This window comes from Capricornis sumatraensis, chromosome X, assembly GCF_032405125.1.
Source record: "Capricornis sumatraensis isolate serow.1 chromosome X, serow.2, whole genome shotgun sequence".
NCBI lineage: Eukaryota > Metazoa > Chordata > Mammalia > Artiodactyla > Bovidae > Capricornis > Capricornis sumatraensis.
The window spans coordinates 113,136,133-113,156,448 of NC_091092.1; the positions used below are offsets into that span (position 1 = coordinate 113,136,133).

The 20,316-nt window shown below is 38.5% G+C and overlaps 1 protein-coding gene across 4 annotated transcripts in view; it reads right to left on the bottom strand.

Moving 5' to 3' along the window:
- The window catches only part of GK (glycerol kinase), an 84,720-nt gene that overhangs the window by 16,877 nt on the left and 47,527 nt on the right, over positions 1-20,316 (bottom strand). For all 4 annotated transcript variants that reach the window (XM_068962466.1, XM_068962468.1, XM_068962467.1 and 1 more), the window contains 4 exons: positions 18,612-18,647; positions 18,169-18,236; positions 12,000-12,042; positions 11,171-11,251 (listed from right to left, as the gene is read on the bottom strand). In XM_068962466.1, coding sequence (XP_068818567.1) covers positions 11,171-11,251; positions 12,000-12,042; positions 18,169-18,236; positions 18,612-18,647 — 228 coding nt within the window. The remainder of the gene's footprint in view (positions 1-11,170; positions 11,252-11,999; positions 12,043-18,168; positions 18,237-18,611; positions 18,648-20,316) is intronic.

Sequence of the window (20,316 nt, forward strand, 5' to 3'; positions counted from 1 at the left end):
TTTCCACTGATGAGGGCAATATGTTACATGCTCAGATAATTTTTTTTCAGAGGAAGCAATGTGGTTGTAATAAAAGGAAAATCAAGATTTTCATTAAAGGTAACTGATTGAGAACATTATTGAGGACATTATTTAAAGCCACTGTCAAGCTTCCAGAAGAAAATTATTTTAAATTTGGTCATCAGGAGTATATAGGAGTGTTCTATTGTTGAACAAAGAAGTAGGTTTAATATGAAAAACACTTATCTGAAATAAGTATATAATTTTGGTATCATGATATAATACTTGGTATAGCTCTTTACAAATTAATAAAAATAAGAGAAACCTCCAAATTCACAAAAGATGTAGTCTTCTGAATCCAAACGCAGGAGATAAATTGGAAGGTGGTATAATGCTTTGAAGATGGGCAGGGAAAAGAGTACAGGAATGGAAACCTAAAATGATAGTTAGAAGGTGACTGTCTACTTGTGATCAAATAAGTTACTGTCAATTATATCATAAATATAAAGATTCAATACTTCAGCTCATCAACTACAAATATGAATCAACCCTTATTCTAAGTCACGATCCACTGGGAAAGCTACACAGAAGCTTAACTGAGGTTTTCTAAGAAAAACAAAAACATAATAGAAAAGAGAGGGCTTCTCCAGTGGCTCAGCGGTAAAGAATCCACCTGAAATGCTGGAGACATGGGTTCAATCCCTGGGTCGGGAAGATCCCCTAGAGAAGTAAATGGCAACTCACTCCAGTATTCTTGCCTGGGAAAACCAATGGACAGAGAAGCCTAGCAGGCTAAGGTTCATAGGGTTGCAAAGAGTCAGATACAACTGAGTGATTGAGCATGCACAAAGAAAAACATAATAGAAATGAGGGGTAAAAAGAAGAAGTTCAATGATAACTGGACAAAAGAAATAAATTACTAAAAACTAGACAAACAGCCTGGAAAGTGAAAAGCTAAGGAAAAGGCTATGTAAAGATTAGATTAAAAATAATCAAGTAGCTCTGATATAATGTCATAGCAGGCAAACATACGTTCCCTCAAAAGTTCCTTGAGATGAATGTTACTGCCATGAACAGTATTATAAAGTAGATTATTTCAGGATGTAGGATGTGTCTTACAATGCAATTATGGTTAAAATCAGTACATGTGGAGAAAAATTATGTAAAATTTAGGTTATCCTTAAATTGCTCAAAATCAAGCATTAGGCACAGGAAACAGTTTTGTGTATGCTACAGTAATACACAACACTATATAATTTATACTGTACTTAATTTATATATGATTGCAAATGCAAAAATCTAAGTACAGCATTTTTAATTGCAAAGAGAAGACAACAGGAGCAGAGAGGTGAATTGGGGAAGCATTTTTGAAATGTAATCTGTATCATTAATACTTTGGTAACAAGTTAGAGAATTAAAATTAAAAGCACTCATTTGTCAGAAAGTATACACCCGTGGCAGATTCATGTTGATGTATGGCAAAGCCAATACAATATTGTAAAGTAGTTAGCCTCCAATTAAAATACATATATATATATATAAAGAAAGTATACTTTCTAAGAAAGTACATTAGAAAAGTCCATAAACAATGTTTATAGGCCCCCATGATCCTCAACTCCTGCTATTCATGCTCTTCCATGATCCTTTCCCTTTAAGTAAGGTGGGATCTATGACTTGCTTTTAACCAACAGGGCCTGTCAAAGGTGACAGGATGTATGTGGCAATATGTGTGTGATTACGTTGCATAAGATTATCACACCTGTTTTCTGGACTCTCTTCCCGCCTTGCTGGTGTTAAGTCCTCACATAGGAAGGAACTGCAGGTGGCCTCTAGGAGCTGAGGACAGCCTCTTGCTGATTGCTGGTAAGAAACTGAAACCTCCAGTTCTACAACCACAAGAAACTAAATTTGGTCAATAACCTGAGTGAACCTAGAAACAGATGGAGTCTCAGATGAGACTGCAACCTCAGTCTACACCTTGTGCAATCTCAGTCTAAATCTTGACTTCAGCCCAGTAAGACCCTGAGTAGAAGATCCAGCTAAGCTTTGCACGGAATCCTGACCCATGAAAACTGTAAGATAATAAATGGGTATGGTTTCAAGCTACTTGCATCAGTGGTAGGACTGTTATGCAGCAACAGTTAACTAATAAATAAGGCTTATACCTAAAATGAATATCTGGCTCAAGAGAGATGAAAAACTCCAAAAAAAGAAAAATTTGACACCAAAATCACAAATCACATCAAAGAGATGAGAAAAAGGACATTTAAAGAAAACAACGGGTGGGGAGTGTTAGCCCCTATGGAAGATGGTATGGAGATTCCTTTAAAAACTAGGAATAAAACCATCATATGACCCAGCAATCCCACTCCTAGGCATACGTCCTGAGTAAACGAAAACTGAAAAGGATACACATATCCCATTGTTCATTGCAGCAATATTTACAATAGCTAGAACATGGAAGCAACTTAGATTTCCATTGACAGATGAATGGATAAAGAAGTTATGGTACATATACACAATGGAATATTACTCAGCCATAAAAAGGAACACATTTGAGTCAGTTTTAATGAGATGGATGAACCTAGAGCCTATTATACAGAGTGAAATAAGCCAGAAAGAGAAAGATAAATATCATATACTAACACATATACATATGGAATCTAGAAAGATGGTCTTGAAGCATTTATTTGCAAGGCAATAATGGAGAAACAGACATAGAGAACAGACTTATGGACACGGGGAGAGGGGAGGAGAGGGTGAGAAGTATGGAGAGAGTAACATGGAAACTTATAGATAGCCAATGGGAATTTGCTGTATGTCTCATGGAACTCAAACAGGGGCTCTGTGTCAACCTAGAGGGGTGGGAAGGGGAAGGAGATGGGAGGGTGGTTCAAGAGGGAGGGGACATATGTACACCTATGGCTGATTCATGTTGAGGTTTGACAGAAAACAAAATTTGGTAAAGCAATTATCCTTAATAAATTAAAAAAACACAATGGGGGTGTTATAAGGAATCCTCTTTGGAGCTCATGTTTAAATAGGCAAAAATGGCATAATATAGGATTTGGTATATAAACAATACCTGTTGAGTGTCTACTATATGCCAGACTCTGGGATAGAGTGGTGAACAAGACAGGTAAGTCTTCTGACTGCAGGGAACTTATATCCTAGTGACAAAATACAGAACATGGAAGTCTCAAACCCATAGTATGCTCAAGTTCATAATCAGATCAAAGCTCCCCAAGAGCATTTTGTTTTGGGAAATAACATTTAGAAAAAGAAGATGAACGAGGAAGGGAGAAGCACAGCTTGGGGAAGATGGCACACAGATGGCAGAGGGAAGGCAGAACTACTCACTCTATTTTGGTAATTCTTGCTCAATTTTGTTTCAGTATCTTCCACCACTAAGGAAAATTTCCAACTAGCAACAGTGGGACAAATTTAAGCAGTTTAATATGAGTTTAAAGTCTCAAAACAACTGAAGGATCATGTGTTCCACTTCCTTTTTACTAACAATGAAATAGGGACCCAGAGACGTTAACATTCTTAGTGATAAAATCCTATCAACAGAGATGGTTGAGTTTGCACTTTAAAAAATCACCTGTGTCCATAACAGAGGATAACAGGCAAAATATAAAAAGAGAAAAACAAAACAACACATGATAACTCAAGAAGAAAATAGCATCAATGTGGACAGAAACAGAAATGCACAGCCAAATAGGGTTTAAGGCCACAGGCATGAAGGATTCTGGTTCATTGTTCTGTATGTGTCAGGCAGCAGGAGGGGCTGGAACTGACTCCTGCAGAGGCAAAGAATTCAGAGTGCTTCATGTAAGATCAGGAAGAGTGTCAGTGCTTGAAGCCAGGGGCTCGGTGGTGCTCTCCTGCTTGTGTAAGGGTGTTGGAAAACAAGCAGTTGTCTACCTGCTGACTCAGGCTATTGGCTTAATGGAAAATGAGACCAGAAGGGAAAATTTCAAAATACATGAAGAAATTCAGTATTAAAACATCAGACATAGTGTTCAGAAAACAGAACACCTACATGCAAAAGAATCAAACCAGACTACTTTCTCACACCATATATGAACATAAACTCCAAACAGATTTAAAATTTAAATGCAAGATCTGAAAGTATAAAACTTCTAGAAGAAAACACAGGCTGTATGCTCTTTGACCTCAGCAATATTCTTTTTTGTACTGTCTTCTCAGGTGAGGGAAACAAAAGCAAAAATAAACTAAAAAGCTTTTGCACAATGAAGGAAGCTATCGACAAAATGAAAAGGCAGCCCACTGAATGGGAGAGAATATTTGCAAATGGGGTTAGTATACAAAATATACAAAGAACTCATATAACTCAATGTCAAAAACTATCTGATTAAAACATTGACAGAGGACCTAAATAGACATTTTTCCAAAGAGGACATATAGATAGTAAATAGCCCCATGGAAAGGTGCTCAACATCACAAAGCATCAGGGAAATGAAAATCAAAATCACAATGCAATCTCCTCACACCTGTCATAATGGCTATTATCAATAAGACAAGAAATAACAAGTGTTGCGAAGGATATGGGGAAAAGGGAACCCTTGAGCCCTGGTGTCCACTTCTGAGTAATTTTTCAAAGAAAACAAAAACACTAGTTAGAAAAGATATATGCACCAGCACGTTCATTGCAGCATTATTTACAATAGCCAAGATATGAAAGCAACCTGAATATCTCTCGATAGATGAATAAAATGGATAATTTTATAATATATAATGGAATATTACTCAGCCATAAAAAGGGGTGACATCTCGTGATCTGTGAAAATATGGGTGGACCTAGAGGGTACTTGCTAAGTGAAATAAGTCAGAGAAAGAAAATATAGCATGGTATCACTTGTATGTGGAATCCAAAAAATAAAACAAATGAACAAACAAAATAAAAATAGGCTCACAGAAACAGAGAACAAAATGTTGGTTGCCAGAGGGGAAGAGGGTAGGAGGATGAGTGAAAGAGATGAGGGAGATTAAGAGGTACAAGCTTCCAGTCATAAAATAAACAAGGCACGGGACATCCCTGGTGGTCCAGTGGTTAAGACTCCATGCTTCTAGTGCAGGGGGTATAGGTTTGATCGCTGATTGAGAAGCTAAGATCCCACAAGTGGTGTGGCCAATAAATAAATTAATTAAAAAATAAACAATCACAGGGATATAATATACAGCACTGGGAATATAGTCAATATATTATAATAATTTTGCATGGTGACAGACGCTAACTAGACTTATTGTGGTGATCATTTTGTAATGTATAAAAATACTGAGTCACTATGTTGTACACTTAAAACTAAGTTGAGTGTAAATTAATTATACTTCTATTAAAATTTTATTAAATTAAAATATACAGACTTTTAGTAAATTAGATATTACTGCACATCATATGCTAGCTTAGAAGCATCACTTCTAGTAAAAATGTATGGAAGGGGAAGAAATGACATCAGTCAACAAAACTTAACAGTTGGAACAGAATTCATTCCAGTCTGAGAAGTAAGTCTTTAAAATAAGTATGTGCTAAATATATTCAAAGGAGTGCATTAGAAGACTTCCCTGGTGGTCCAGGTTAGGACTCTGAGCTTCCACTGCAGGGGTACAGGTTCAATTCCTGGTTGGGAAACTAAGATCCTGCATGCCATGTAGCATGGCCAAAAAAGAAAAAAGAAACAAAAGCCAAAGAGGTAAATTAAGGTATGATTTCCACAAAAATTTAAAATGAATTACAAACCAAAAGAAAGGGAAATAAAACAAAATCAGGTGAAAACTAACCAATTAAAGATTCTAGAAATGAAAGTACTGAGTGAGATTTAAAAAGGTAGTAGTTGAGATAAACCATAGAACAGACAAGAGAGAACAGGTAAATTATTGTTCTTATACACTGCTGGTGGTATTTACATATGGTAATGAAAAAGAATGAAATAATAGCAGTGAATCTCACAAAGCGAATGTTGAGTGAAAGGGACCAAAGTTTGCATACTGTATTACTCAGTCTCACTCTTTTGTATTATTAACATATAAACTATTAAAAACATGCAAAACTAACTCTGGTGTTCAGGGTTGCACATTTAAGTGTTAGAACTATAAAGAAAATAAGAAAGTGGTTATAATAAAAGCCAAGGCAGTGTTACCTTAGGGGAAAGGAAAGAAGCTGTGATTGGGAGTGGCACATAGTGGGTTCCTGGCAGTTGTCTGTTTTTTGACCCGGGTGAGGTTACATGGGTCTTCATCTTTAATATTTCTTTTTTCTGGCTGCACAGCATATGAAAACTTAGTTCCCTGACCAGGGATCAAACCCAAGCCCCTTGCAGTTAAGGTGTGGAGTCTTAATCACTGGACTACCAGGGAAGTCCCACATGGGTCTTCTTGAATAATACCGTGTTAAGCTGTACATTGATGGTTTATGTATTTTTCTCTACATGTTTTACATTTCACAATTAAAATGTTTTTGTTTTGTTTGTTTTAAAGAGAAAATCTTGAAATGTAGATACTGAGAAACTCACCAGGGATACAGCACAGAGAAACAAAGAGATTAAAAACATATAAAATGGCAGTTAAGAGACATGGAGGGTGGGTTGGAAAGTTCCAATATCCAGACAATAGCAAATCTAGAAGAGGACGGAGGCAATGGTAGAGAAGCGATATTTGAAGAGATAATTGCTGAGAATGTTTCAGAACTGAAGACAGACTTGTATCCAAGTACCTAACAGAATAAGTAAAAATAAATCTAAACTAAGGCATATCATAGTAAAACTATGGAATGTCAATGATAAGGATATAAAGTTTAAAAACTTTTATATCAGGGCAGCCAAGGTCTGATTGGCAGCAAAAATATGGCCAAAAGGGATGTAGCTACAAAAACTGAGATTTTTTATATCCACTCCAGAGAGAGGGCACAATAAAGAGAAACCTATAAAGAACAGGCTTACTACCCCAGATTCTATGAACTTTCAAAGGTTGTCCCTCAGCAAGAAAATCCTGGGGGTGGTGAATGGGGACATAAAAGGTCTGGGACCAAAGAAATGATACTGGACACAGAAATTGATAAATACGTCAATTAATATGATTTATGATTGACTGAAAATAGTATCAATTACTGTATGTTTAAGAAAAGGGGGAAATGAAAATTGTAAATTCCATAACATGACTGCTGGTGGAGGTGGTAAGTATAAAGCATTCAAGGTCCTCATCGTGGTTGGATGGTTATTAAAAATATTAAACAATTATAAACACTCTTGGAAAAATATATAACTATTAGTTTGAAAGTACTACTAAAAAACCCTCAAACAACAATTAGAAATGCCTTATGTTGCTTCCTAGTCAGCAGAGGCATAATGAAAGAAGACTAAAATCTAAGAGGGGTAGGCATAGTTTCTGTTTTCAAAGAGGGTACTTAAAAAAAAAAAATTATTTATTTATTTATTTTGGCCTCACCAGGTGGGTTGTGGGATCTTTGTTCCCTGACTGGGGATTAAAACTCTGCCCCTGGCAGTGAAAGCATGGAGTCCCAACCACTGGACCACCAGGGAATTCCCCACAGAGAGTACTTTTGAAAGTAAAGAAAGTTACTTTTTGACACCTCAGATGGCAAAGCCTAGCCAAAGTCTGTCAAATTACAGAAATGAGTATTAAATACCTGCTTTATAAGCACTTTCCCCAAAAATGAAGCAGGGCAACTAGGTGGAATTTGCATGAATTCACTGAGAAAAAGTTATACCAACCTGGCTTGATTCTCTGCATTCTTATTTGATTTTTAAAAAAAATTTTACAAAATTTTTGTGAAAAGAATTAGAAAACATGGAAAAGAAATTGTGTTGTTAACAAACTAGTGTGTGTGTGTTATGGCTGAGTTGCTAGGTTAGCAGAAGGGTATGACATATGGGGGATGCAGGGAGAAGAACACTAGACTGAGGAGACTGAAGCCCTGACTATTCAGATATATAAGGAAGGAGATGGTCCAATGGGGCAGCCCAGGCATCTAGACTCTGATGTCCAATAATGTGGATTTGCATCAAACTACCTTGGCCAAATGACTCCAGTTTCACTTGCCTTCTTCACGCATGAAACAAGGGGATAGCAGGGTGTAGCGAAGCCTGTTGTCATCTAATCCACTGCTTCCCTCAGCTTTAAAATTCTATGAAACTAAAAAAAATTACATGAATCAAAACAAAATCATATGGTAATATATATGCTGGTGCTCTGTGACAACACGGAGGGATACAGTGGGGAAGGAGGTGGGTTCAGGAGGGAGGAGATGCATGTATACCTATGGCTGATTCATAGTGATGTATGGCAAAACCCATCACAGTATTGTAAAGTCATTATCCTCCAATTAAAATAAATAAATTAAAAAAAATCATAAAGCTAATGTGTTAAGTCTCCAGAAAAGACAAAACTGGAAGAGTAAGGGTGAAGAATGAAAAAGCATTCAGACTTGTGTCAGAATTGGCTGAAATCACTATCATGAAATTTAATAGGAAGAAACAAAGACCTCAATTTAGATGAACAAAAGATTGTCTCTGCAAATATTAATACAAAATGGCATAGACGTGGCTTGATAATTCATTCAAAAAGAGCTAGATATTTTAATATATGCTCTTGGAGCCAATGATATGGTGGGATGATTAGACTAAATGAATGAACTCTCAGGCTAGAGTAGCAGAAACAGTGTTTATGGTCATGGAGGCACAAATCCCACAGTCGGCATATTTCATTTTATTATTTTTTAAACACTTGTTTGTTTGGCTGCACAGGGTCTTAGCTGCAGTATGTGGGATCTAGTTCCCTGACCAGAGATTAAACCTGGGCCTCCGGCATTGGAGCTTGGAGTCTTAACCACTGGACAACCAGGGAAGTCCCAGGAATACCTCATTTTACTGTGCTTCCCAGATACTAGGTTTGTTTGTTTGTTTCCCCCACAAACTGAAGGTTTGTGGCAACCCTGCACAGAGCAAGTCTACTGGTACCATTTTTCTAACATTTGCTCACTTTGTATCTCTGTGTCACATTTTGGTAATTCTAGAAATATTTCAAATTTTATTATTATATTTGTTAAGGTGATCTGTGATTAGTGATTTTTGGTGTTACTACTGTAATTGTTCTGGGGTGCCACAAATTGTTCCTAGATAAGACGGCAAACTTATAAATGTATATGTTCTAACAGCTTCACCGACTGGCCATTCCCCATTTCTCTACTTCTCCTCAGACCTCCCTATTCCCCGAGATGTAACAATATTGAAATTAGGCGAATTAATAACCTTACAATGACCTCTAAATGCTCAAGTGAAAGAAGTGTCCCATGTCTCACTTTAAACCAAAAACTCAACAGAAATAATTAAACTAATGACGAAATAATATCTAAAGCTGAGACAGGCTGAAAGCTAGGCCTCTGGCACCAAATGGTTAGCCAAGTTGTGAATGCAAAGGAAAACCTGAAGTAAAGTAAAAGTGCTATTCCAGTGGACACATGAATGATAAAGAAGTGAAACAACTTTACTGCTGATATGGAGCAAGTCTGAGTGATCTGGATAGGAGATCAAATGAATCACAACATTCCCCTAAGCCAGAGCAAGGCCCTAACTCTCTTTAATTTTATGAAGGCTGGAAGAGGAGAGGAAGCTTCAGAAAAAAATCTGGAGCTAGCAGAGGTTGGTTCATGTAGTTTAAGGAAAGAAATTGTCTCTGTAACATAAAAGTGCAAGGTGAAGCAGCAAGTGGTGATGTAGAAGCCACAGCAAGTTATTCGGAAGATCTAGCTAAGGTCATTAATGAAGGTGGCTACTAAACAACACATTTTCAATGTAGATGAAATAGGCTCATATTGGAAGGAAAGACATCGGAGACTTTCACAGCTGGAGAGAAGTCAATGTCTAACTTCAAAGCTTCAGAGAACAGGCTGTCTCTCTTGTTAGGGGCTAATGTAGCTGGTGACCTTAAGTTGAAGCCAATGTTTATTTACCACTCTGCAAATCCTAGGGTCCTTAAGAATTACAGTAAATCTACGCTGTCTGTGCTCTATAAATGAAACAAGAAAGCTTAGATGACAGCACATCTGTTCACAACATGAAGTGCTGAATATTTTAAACCAGCTGTGGAAACATAATGCTCAGAAGAGGATTCCCTTCAAAATATGAAGGGAACTGACAATGTATCTGGTCACACAAGAGCTCTGATGGAGATCTACAGTGAGATTCATGTTGTTTTCCTGCCTACTAATGCAACATATGGGCTTCCCTGATGGCTCACGGATAAAGAATCTGCCTGCCAATGCAAGAGATGTGTATTCGATCCCTGGGTTGGGAAGATACCCTGGAGAAGGACACGGCAACCCACTCCAGGATTCTTGCCTGGAGAATCCCATGGAGAGAGGAGTCTGGTGGGCTACAGTCCATGGGGTCATGAAGAATTGGACATGACTGAGCGACTAAACAACAACAACGTGTATACATTCTGCAGCCCATGAATCAAGGAGTAATTTTGAATTTCAACTCTCACTGTTTTAAGAAAGACAACTTGTATGGCTATAGTTGCCATAGACAGTGATTTCTCTGATGAATCTATCCTGGGCAAACTATAATGAAAACCTACTAGAAAGGATTTAGCATTCTAGATGCCAAAAGAACATTTGTAATTCATGTGAAGAGGTCAAAATTACATTAACCAGTCCAACCAGAGTTTAGAAGAAGTTCACTCTATCCCTGATGGATGACTTTGAGAAGTTCAACACTATTTCTAGGAAGTAACTAAACATAATGAGAACTAGAATTGGAAATGGAGCTTTTTTGTGACTGAATTGTTGCAATGTCATGATAAAACTATAGCGACTGAGAAGTTGTTTCTCATTCTTACAGATAACACCGTGATTTTCATTAGCTTTGAATGTCTGCTTCCCTGGTGGCTCAGACGGTAAAGTGTTTGCCTGCAATGTGGGAGACCCAGGTTTGATTCCTGGGTCAGGAAGATCCCCTGGAGAAGGAAATGGCAATCCATTCCTGCACTCTTGCCTGGAAAATCCCATGGACAGAGGAACCTGATAGGCTACAGTCCATGGGGTCACAAAGAGTCAGACACAACTGAGCGACTTCACTTTCACTTAGAATGTCTGTCATATTATCCATACTGATTGAAATGTACTTACTTCTAATGCATAATATACAGGTTTATCTCTGCCGAGTTTATAAGCCACTGTGGTCAGAAGGCCATGTTCAGAAAATACACACTGTAGAAAAGAGAAAAAGAGTTTATAGCCAGGAAAACAAAAAGACAGCATAAGATTTTTAAAGCAAAAATGATCTAGTTATAACTCAATAAACATGACAATTTAGAAAATATATCTTAAAAATCAATATTACCAGTTTTAAGAACAATACACTTGGCAGACTGGGATATATATATATATATATATATATATATATATATATATATACACACACACACACACTACTATATATAAAACAGATAACTAATAAGGATAACTAATAGCACAGGAAACTCTACTCAACACTCTGGGTTGGGAAGATCTACGTGGAATGACCTACATGGAAAAAGATCTTAAAAAAAGTGGACATTCTTTGCTGTACGCCCGAAACTACCACAACATTATAAATCAACTATTAACTCCAATAAAAATTATTTTTAAAAGAACAATACACTCAAATAGTACAAAAAGTTTATCCCTTTTTGGAAATTGGACTTGAATTAAGAATCTGACAAGCTCCTAGTGAGATATTCTACTAACACAATTAAAAACACACATATAAAAGTTAAAGAACCTAAAATGGTTCTTACAAGAATGCTTAAAATGTAATGATACTCATCATTTTTATTGAGCTCTAAATTAAACCCTCATAAAAAATTTTTAAAAAGCTGCTGACTCAAAAGTTACTTAATAGCAAATTATGTTGAAGTATTATTTATATGAAGTTAAAGAAGACTTCCATGAATCTTTTAATTTGAAAAACACCAACCTTACGGCCTGTATTACATAGTAAGAAGCAGCCTGTTCCATACCTACAGTTAGGGGAAAAATGAACAGTAGGACAATTTTATTAAAAGTAAATGCTGAAACGTTAATAATACAACATTGACATTTAACATAGAACAATAAAAGAAATGAAATTTTTAGAAAAGTTTCAAAAGTTAACAAATATCACATACACTCTTGGAATAATGTTTTAAAGAACAGTCTAGGGATTTCCCTGGTGGCCCAGTGGTGAAGAATTCTCCTGCCAATGCAGAGAACACTGGTTTGATCCCTGGTCTGGGAAGACCCCACATGCCACAGGGCAACAAAGCCCATGTGCTACAACTACTTAGCCCACATGCCTCAAAGCCCATGCTATGCAACAAGAGAAGCCACCACCATGAGAAGCCCAAGTACCACTAGAATGTAGCCCCCACTTGCCACAACTAGAGAAAGCCTGCACAGCAACCAAGACCCAGCATGGCCAAAAATTAACAAACAAATATTTTAAAAATATGTGCTTCCTTAAAAAAAAAAAAAAGTCTAGAAGAAAATGTACTTAGTGGAATCCTAATGGAAAAACTCAACATTCAAAACACTAAGATCATGGCATCCAGTCCCATCACTTCATAGCAAATAGATGGGGAAAAAATGGAAACAGGGACAGACTTTATTTTCTTGGGCTCCAAAATCACTGCAGATGGTGACTGCAGCCATGAAATTACAAGATGCTTGCTCCTTGGAAGAAAAGCTATGACAAATCTAGACAGTGTATTGAAAAGCAGAGATATCACTTTGCCTACAAAGGTCCATATGGTCAAAGCTGTGGTTTTTCCAGTAGTCATGTAGGGATGTGAGAGTTGGACCATAAAGAAGGCTGAGGGCCAAAGAATTGATGCTTTCAAACTGTGGTGCTGGAGAAGACTCTTGAGAGTCCCTTGGACTGCAAGGAGACCAAACCAGTTAATCCTAAAGGAAATCAACTCTGAATATTCATTGGAAGGACCAATGCTAAAGCTGAGGCTCCAATACTTTGGCCATCTGATGCAAAGAGCTGACTCATTGGAAAAGACCCTGATGCTGGGAAAGATTGAGGGCAGGAGAATGGGGCGGCAGAGGATGAGATGGTTGAATGGCATCACCAACTCAATGGACATAAGTTTGAGCAAGCTCCAGGAGTTGGTGATGGAAAGGGAAGCCTGACGTGCTGCAGTCCATGGGGTCGCAAAGAGTCGGACATGACTGAGTGACTGAACAACAGTGAAAAAAATGCAAGTATAGTATTTGGAGTTTAGTCGTAACCCAGGTTCCTGTTTATATTAATAAAATAGCACTGAGTTACAATAAATCCTAAATTCTCTCACAGTTACATCTCTACTAATCCACGTATAGTGAAACATCATGGCTAATAGCCATTCAGCAATGGGGCAGGCCGGCCTAGCTCCATCATTAGGCAGCCGTAAACCTCTGGCATGGAGAGGGTGTAGGCCCAGCGTGGGGGAAAAGTGTAGCTGGACTTTGGCACAGGAGTAGCTAGGAGGGAAAAGCTATTGCTGGTCTATCTTCTCCCTTCCCTACGCAGGATAGGGTGTTCTAACAGTGCTCAGAGAGTCAGAGCCAGCACGTAGCACAGCTGCCAGGGAAGAACTGAATTTACTTTGTGGAGGCCTTATCAGCAAAAGCTTTGGACTCTGCAACAAATCTGGCACTTGGACATGCATGAGTGGTTCTGAACTGTGCCGAGCAGATAAGTGGTTCAAGCTGATATCAGCAAGGGTCTCATAGCAACACTTTTCAAATGAGTTGGCTGTCATCCCTGGCTCACCACAGCTGTCCTAACCTGCCTGGGATTCCCTCCCCACAGGCCTTGCTGCTGTGCTCTGTGACTTTCATTAGCCCAGGTGGGAGAATGGGGAGGGCTCAGCCCAGCGGTGCGCAGACAGATCCCAGCAGATGCTGCTATTAATATTAGTCAGTGCTAAGCCAACAGACCCCTCTGACTGTGTTCGTCTTATGGAGCAAACAGAAAGGGGGCAATTTTTTTTTGAAAAACATCTTTCCAGGAACCACTGATGTGAAGAAGAATTCACCCAAGACCATCCAACTCTTTTGCTTGATTCAAGCATGATTGTGGGCTGCTTGATGACCAGCCAGCACATTCAGGGAGCACGGCATCCATCAGTATCTACCTCAGTTTTCAAAGATACCAGTCAAATAACACTTGGTTCAGGTAATAATACATTTATGAAGTCAAAACACATAAATCTCTATACCTTTTTACTTCTGTGACGCTGAAAAAGCTACATATTTTAAGTCAGTCTCCATGAACAAATATTCATAAAAGTGGAAGTTAATTATCTGTTCCACACTTTATAAAGGAGAAATCTGTACTGATTTAGTCCCCATATAAACACCATGTATACAGAACAGTAGTGTACAAGTCCTAAATTATGAAATTGACACGGAGGCTCAAGGTACTTCATAGAAGTAAATTCTTAAGTTCATGTACACTTAATAAGTAATTAATGAGCATTATCAACACATGAAGAGACTTCTTTGCTACATTTAGGCCACAGCAATTTTTTTTTTTTTTTTTTGTGGTCGAACAGTATGTGGGATCTTAGTTCCCCAACCAAGGATAGAACCCATGCAGTAGAAACTCAGAGTCTTAACCACTGGACCACCAGGGAAGTCCCTAGGCTACCGCTTTCAAAGCCATATATAGGCAATTATTTTCTTCTTAAATTTTATTTATTTTTTTCTTCCCAGTCATCAAAAATATATGGGTTTTTCAGCATTTATATGGTCTACCAATCCTTTCTCAAGATTCTACTGTGTTCAGACAGTGGGGGTGGTGGGGTGGGAGTGTGTGAGTGGTCCTAGCTGAATCTGTGGAAGAGGCAGGAGGCCTCTGCTACTAGATTTAGAGCCTCTGGGAGAGAGAAGGCACTTCAAACACAAGCTTAATTTAAAAACACAAACGAACAAAATTCCCCAAAGTTGGAAAGATCCTATTAATCTAACAAACTGTCTACTTCACTCCTCCTTCCTGGATGGTTGCCTGTTTGCATAGCACATTCTGTCCTGCTGTCTCTATCTTCTACTTACTGCATCTCTTCTGACCATTTGTAACCTGGCTTCCATCTTGAGCATTGTATTAAAGCTTCATTCTTGGAGGTCACCACCGAAGACCTGATTTCTATGTCCTTTTTGTTCTATTTTGCACTGCTGACCAAGGCCCTCTCTAAGAGACCCTGGTAGAGTCTTAAATAGAGACCCTGAATCTCCACATTAATGACTCACTACATTCTATTTGTCTGAATTCTCCATCCAGTCATCGCTTCCTTCTTCTAAATATCTCCTCTACCTATATACTTTTTCTTGGTAATTTCATCAATTCTTATTGCTTCAAAAATCACCTCTAAATATGGGAAACTCAAAATCTATACTTTTATACTACATTCATTCCCCATGACCATGTATGTATAATGTATAGCCTACCAGTATCACCAACATATCCCAAACACAAAGTCTTGAACCCATTCCATACTTTGGCTACGTCTAACCACTGGGACCAGGTGACTAGACTCCATAACTGCTTCCTGTCTCGTGTTCCTCTGCAGTGCCATGGACATCCACCCATACCTCCATCTCAGTCCTCCTCATCCTTCTTAGTCTTTGTTGCTGTTTCTGAGATGCTGTAGCCGCCTCCATGTCCTCTCTGCCTCTAGTTTTTCCTTGCTTTATTTTAATTTAGTTGTTTATTTTTGGCTATGCTGGGTCTTCACTGCTGAGCGGGCTTTATCTAGTTGCGGCAAGTGGGGGCTACTCTCTAGTTACAGTGCTAGGGCTTCTCATGGTGGTGGCTGCTCTTGTTGTACAGCACAGGTCTAGGTGCGGGAGCTTCAGTAGTTGCAGTATGTGGGCTCAGTAGCTGTGGCTCCTCGGCGCTAGAGCACAAGCTCAGTAGCTGTGGCACAGGGGCTTAGTTGCTATGCGGCATGTGGGATCTTCTGGGATCAAGGATCGAACTGTGACTCCTGCACTGGCAGGCAGATTCTTTACCACAGAGCCACCAGGGAAGCCCTCTCCTCACTTTAACCCAGGACTGCCATATCATTAACGAACAGCTCCAGTCATCTCTGAACAGCAGCCCCCAAACCTTCAGGAAGTATCCCATTGCCTTCCAGGAAAAAAAAAAAAAACAAAACAAACTCCTTACTCTGGAATTTAGGGTGTCACACCACCTTAGCCTTATTTCCCCATAATCACTTCCCTACCCATCTGTCCTCTACATTCTCTAAATAAAGTTTTCCATTTCCTTATTTGCATCTTAGTTCAGTGTTCCACGTGTTCACCAATACTGCTCAGTCTTCAAAACGTCTCGCTACTAACAATCTTTGTGATTTTTCTTCCCTCCCTTTGAAACCCAACAGCTGTACTTCCAAGTTTCTTATGGCACATAAGTTCTGATCTATACTATGATGAACTGTATATCTGTTATCTTTTCCTTCAGGAAGAGAAACTTGAGCCAAAGATCTTACAATTCTTCCCCTCTTTCAACCTGCAGGGGCTGCTGAGGTACTCAGACTGCCCTCCCTAACTTAAATCCCACATTTCCGGAATTGGCTGATAATGCTTAAGAGGGAGGGGAGCATAAACAGAAACAAAATAAACTTTGTGCAGCTTTACTGGGCACCTCCCATGTGCTCTACAGTGTCAGGTACTTGCCAAAGAGAGATAGCATCTGCTTTACTAGCATTAGGGTGCCAGGCAGAAGAGGAAAGAAGAGGGCAGTGGGGATAGCCTACTTTTCTATCATTTCTCTGACTCCTGACTTAGCTACCTGGAATCCAGAATTCAAAGAATATGTTTCTAGACCCACAGGATACCATGACCTGAGAAGAATTTTCCTATCTCTCCTCTCAGAAAAACTGTCACCCAAATGTCACACTTTTGCATGAGGACTTCTGACCCTACTAGAGTATAAGAACACTACATCTAAAATATAGAGACATTCCGTTACTGACAAAAAGGAGAATGTAAGCACTGAAGTTAACATTAATGAGAGAATTAGAAAATGCTCAACAGGACTTCCCTGGCAGTCTGGAGGTTAAGACTCCACACTGTCACTGTAGGGTGTGTGGGTTTGACCCCTGGTCGGGGAACTAAGATCCCACATACTGTGGGGTGTGGCCAAAAAAAGAATCCTCAAGATAAAAACCATTAAAGGTAGACAGCCTGCTGCCAGGGCTATGGAAATCTTTTCCACACAGGGGACAGTAAAGTATAAAGGTCAAGTGCCCTAAATTGAATCAGCTGGATTCGGATGCAAAGACTGCCTTCCTCACTTACTAGCTTAACTTCTGAGTATCTGTTTTTCTCATCCTAAAGTGGGAGTCATCTTATCACTCTTAAATATGGGGCTTGTTATAGACTACATGTGTGACTATTAAGAAGATGAGAGGAGAAGAAAAATGCACAAAATCTCTACTTCTGTCATTCCTTCTGCTTTGTGTTGAAGCAGAAACTTCAAATGACGGGGAGAAAGCATAGTGCCAGAGAAATAACTTTGAAAAATCCCACAAAAATATGACTTTGAAATTAGTGAGAAAGTCTTGTGCAGGAACAATATGTTGAAAATTAGAGTTTCATCATGGCTTTCTTCCCTCTGCTCAGCCTCCCTCCAACAACCTCTGCAAAGGGCAAGAATACTTTATTTTTTATTATTTAAATTTAAAAAAAATTGTATTCATTTTGGCTGCCTGTATGGCATGTGGGATTGTCACATTTCCTGACTAGGGATCGAACCCATGCCTCCTACATTGGACATGTAGAGTCTTAACCACTGGACCACCAGGGAAGTCCGTCCCAAGGCAAAAGTACTTTAAATCCGCATTTAGTTTCTGTATGGGAAAGGTTTTGAATTTTATAAATTAAGATTTTCACAAGCTTCATCAGTGTGTTTACATATGCCATGGTTTGATTTATGTGAAGGAGATGAAGAAAAACAAATGGCAAAAAGTGTAAACGTATATAACTGTATTGGCACTCTTGAACTATTAATTTTCAGTCTGGAGAAACTTCAAAAGCTTTTCCTCATTCCAAACACCAAAGGGAAAAACAAACAAACAAGACCCTATTGGTTTGCAGGTCTGTTTCTTAAAACTCACGTGTTTTTGGCTTGTCCATCTTGGAAGCACATTTGTCCCACCAATGCAGCAGACTGGTCTCCCAAACACTGAAAGGATATATGCCAATAAAGAATACTAAGATAATATTATCCATTTTCTTTTTAGGAGAGCCATAAGATTTATTTTTCCTTCTTCATTTAAGAAGGAGCGAACTGTCTTATATTCTTTGCATTACCTCCATTTGGCCATTGCCCTATGTGTTAATGCTCCAAACAGGGATAGGAAGGGAGAGTTAGAATTAATTTACTCAACAAAATTATTAATAGCCCACACTGCATCCCGTCAAAATAAGAATTAGCCAATCCTTCTGCTCTTACTTATTTTCCTTGGTTAAAGGAGGAACAGATTGATTAAGGCAAGCCAGAACATGAAAGGGGGTGGGGTAGGGAGGTGGTAGGGAGATGTTTGGTGATGAAACTTACCCCAGATATTGGCACACCTTCCAAGGCCCCAGCTTTCTAATGAAATTTTAAAAAAGGATTATGAATAATCACAAGTTTGGCTCTAATAACATAACTGTAATAGAAATGAACACAAATAGCAACATGCCAGAGCATGTGGGCAGACAAGACAAAGCAAGTGTTTCAACTACATGAGTGGTTCAGAGAGAGAGATACTAGCAATATTCCTGGAAGAGACATGGACATGAAACACTGGACAGGGAGCCAGGAGTTGCAGGATCTACTCCTGGTTAGTTAGTTAGTTAGTCACCGAGCAGGCTGCTGAAACTTCTCTATACCTCAATTTATTCATCTATAAAATGGGCCTGAGCTTATATGAATGCCACAGACCATTAGTTCTTTGCTATTATTGCTGTTACTATGAACAGACTAACACATCCTTCATAATGAACACAGAGCTATCAAACTAGCATGGAACATGTTTATTTTGGAAGGCTGAACTTTACCAACTGTTCTTCCTAACCAAACTGCTCTTGATAAATAAGAAACAAGAGAGAGGTTCAGGTATGGGGCATTATTTGTTCATAGCCAACATCATTCTTCACATTTTGATAAGCAAGAGTTAATTTGTGTCATGAATAGTGGTTTTGATTTTGAACCAGTATGGCTAGCACTCTAAGGAAAAAATGAGATTTAAGTGACTGACTGTGAACTTTACCAAATTTAATTTTGAAAAAAATACTTACACTAATACAAACCAACATGTATTGATATCAAGGAATTAGGGGAAAGGAATATGATCCCCAAAGTACCTGTGATGTATTGGATTGGCTTAAAAATTCATTCGGGTTTTTCCATACCATCTTACAGAAAAACCTGAACAAACATTATGATGAACCTGATATTAGGAAGAGGACCAAACAAAAGATTTCATCTGACCTTTCAGTCTGCCATTTCTCTGGGAGCTTTGGGTTCCCCCTCTGTGATAGTGAGGGGAAGAAGAGAAGCCACCTCACACAGCTATGGTTAGGAAATAAGAGCATGCATGTGGAAATCATTCACAAAACAGAAAATACCCACTAGATAGTGGGGCAATATTTTATTTCTTTTATGCTTTTGGGTTAATCCAAGACCTTTTATTTACTGTATATATTCTTGGACAATCTGAACCTGGCTTATAAGTGAAGTGAATCAGGAAACCTAGAGACTGGATATGTAAGGTATTCAGATACTGTAAGAAGTCTTTGCTTACACTATTCAAGTTATTATCAAACTACCAGCAGAATCTACTATGTGCGGTCAGGCACAGAAAGCGCTCTTTTTTCTTTACAGGGAGGGGGTCCCTGGAGGATTCCTGGGAATATTCTCTGGTGAAGCATGCAGAAAAAGTGACAGTGCATTTCCAACTAACTGGTCTGAAAGGTTGGGCAAGATGTCATTTAAGAGACGTAGAGAACATCTAAAAACTATACCTCATTTTCCTATTATGCTACAGCCCAAAAGCACATCACAACTGTACTTTGTAATAGGGACTATCACAATTTCTCATTTCAGAAAACTATCTTAGTCTTTTATTTTGAAACATCACTCCTAGTTTTATGGAGGACTTAAAAAGAAACAAATACGATTATGTTTTAATAATAACTAAAGCTTCATTAGAGCTTATAATAATTTTCAGGGTCATGGAAGAGTCTGGATTAATTTGCTGAGTAAATGGATTTCTGCT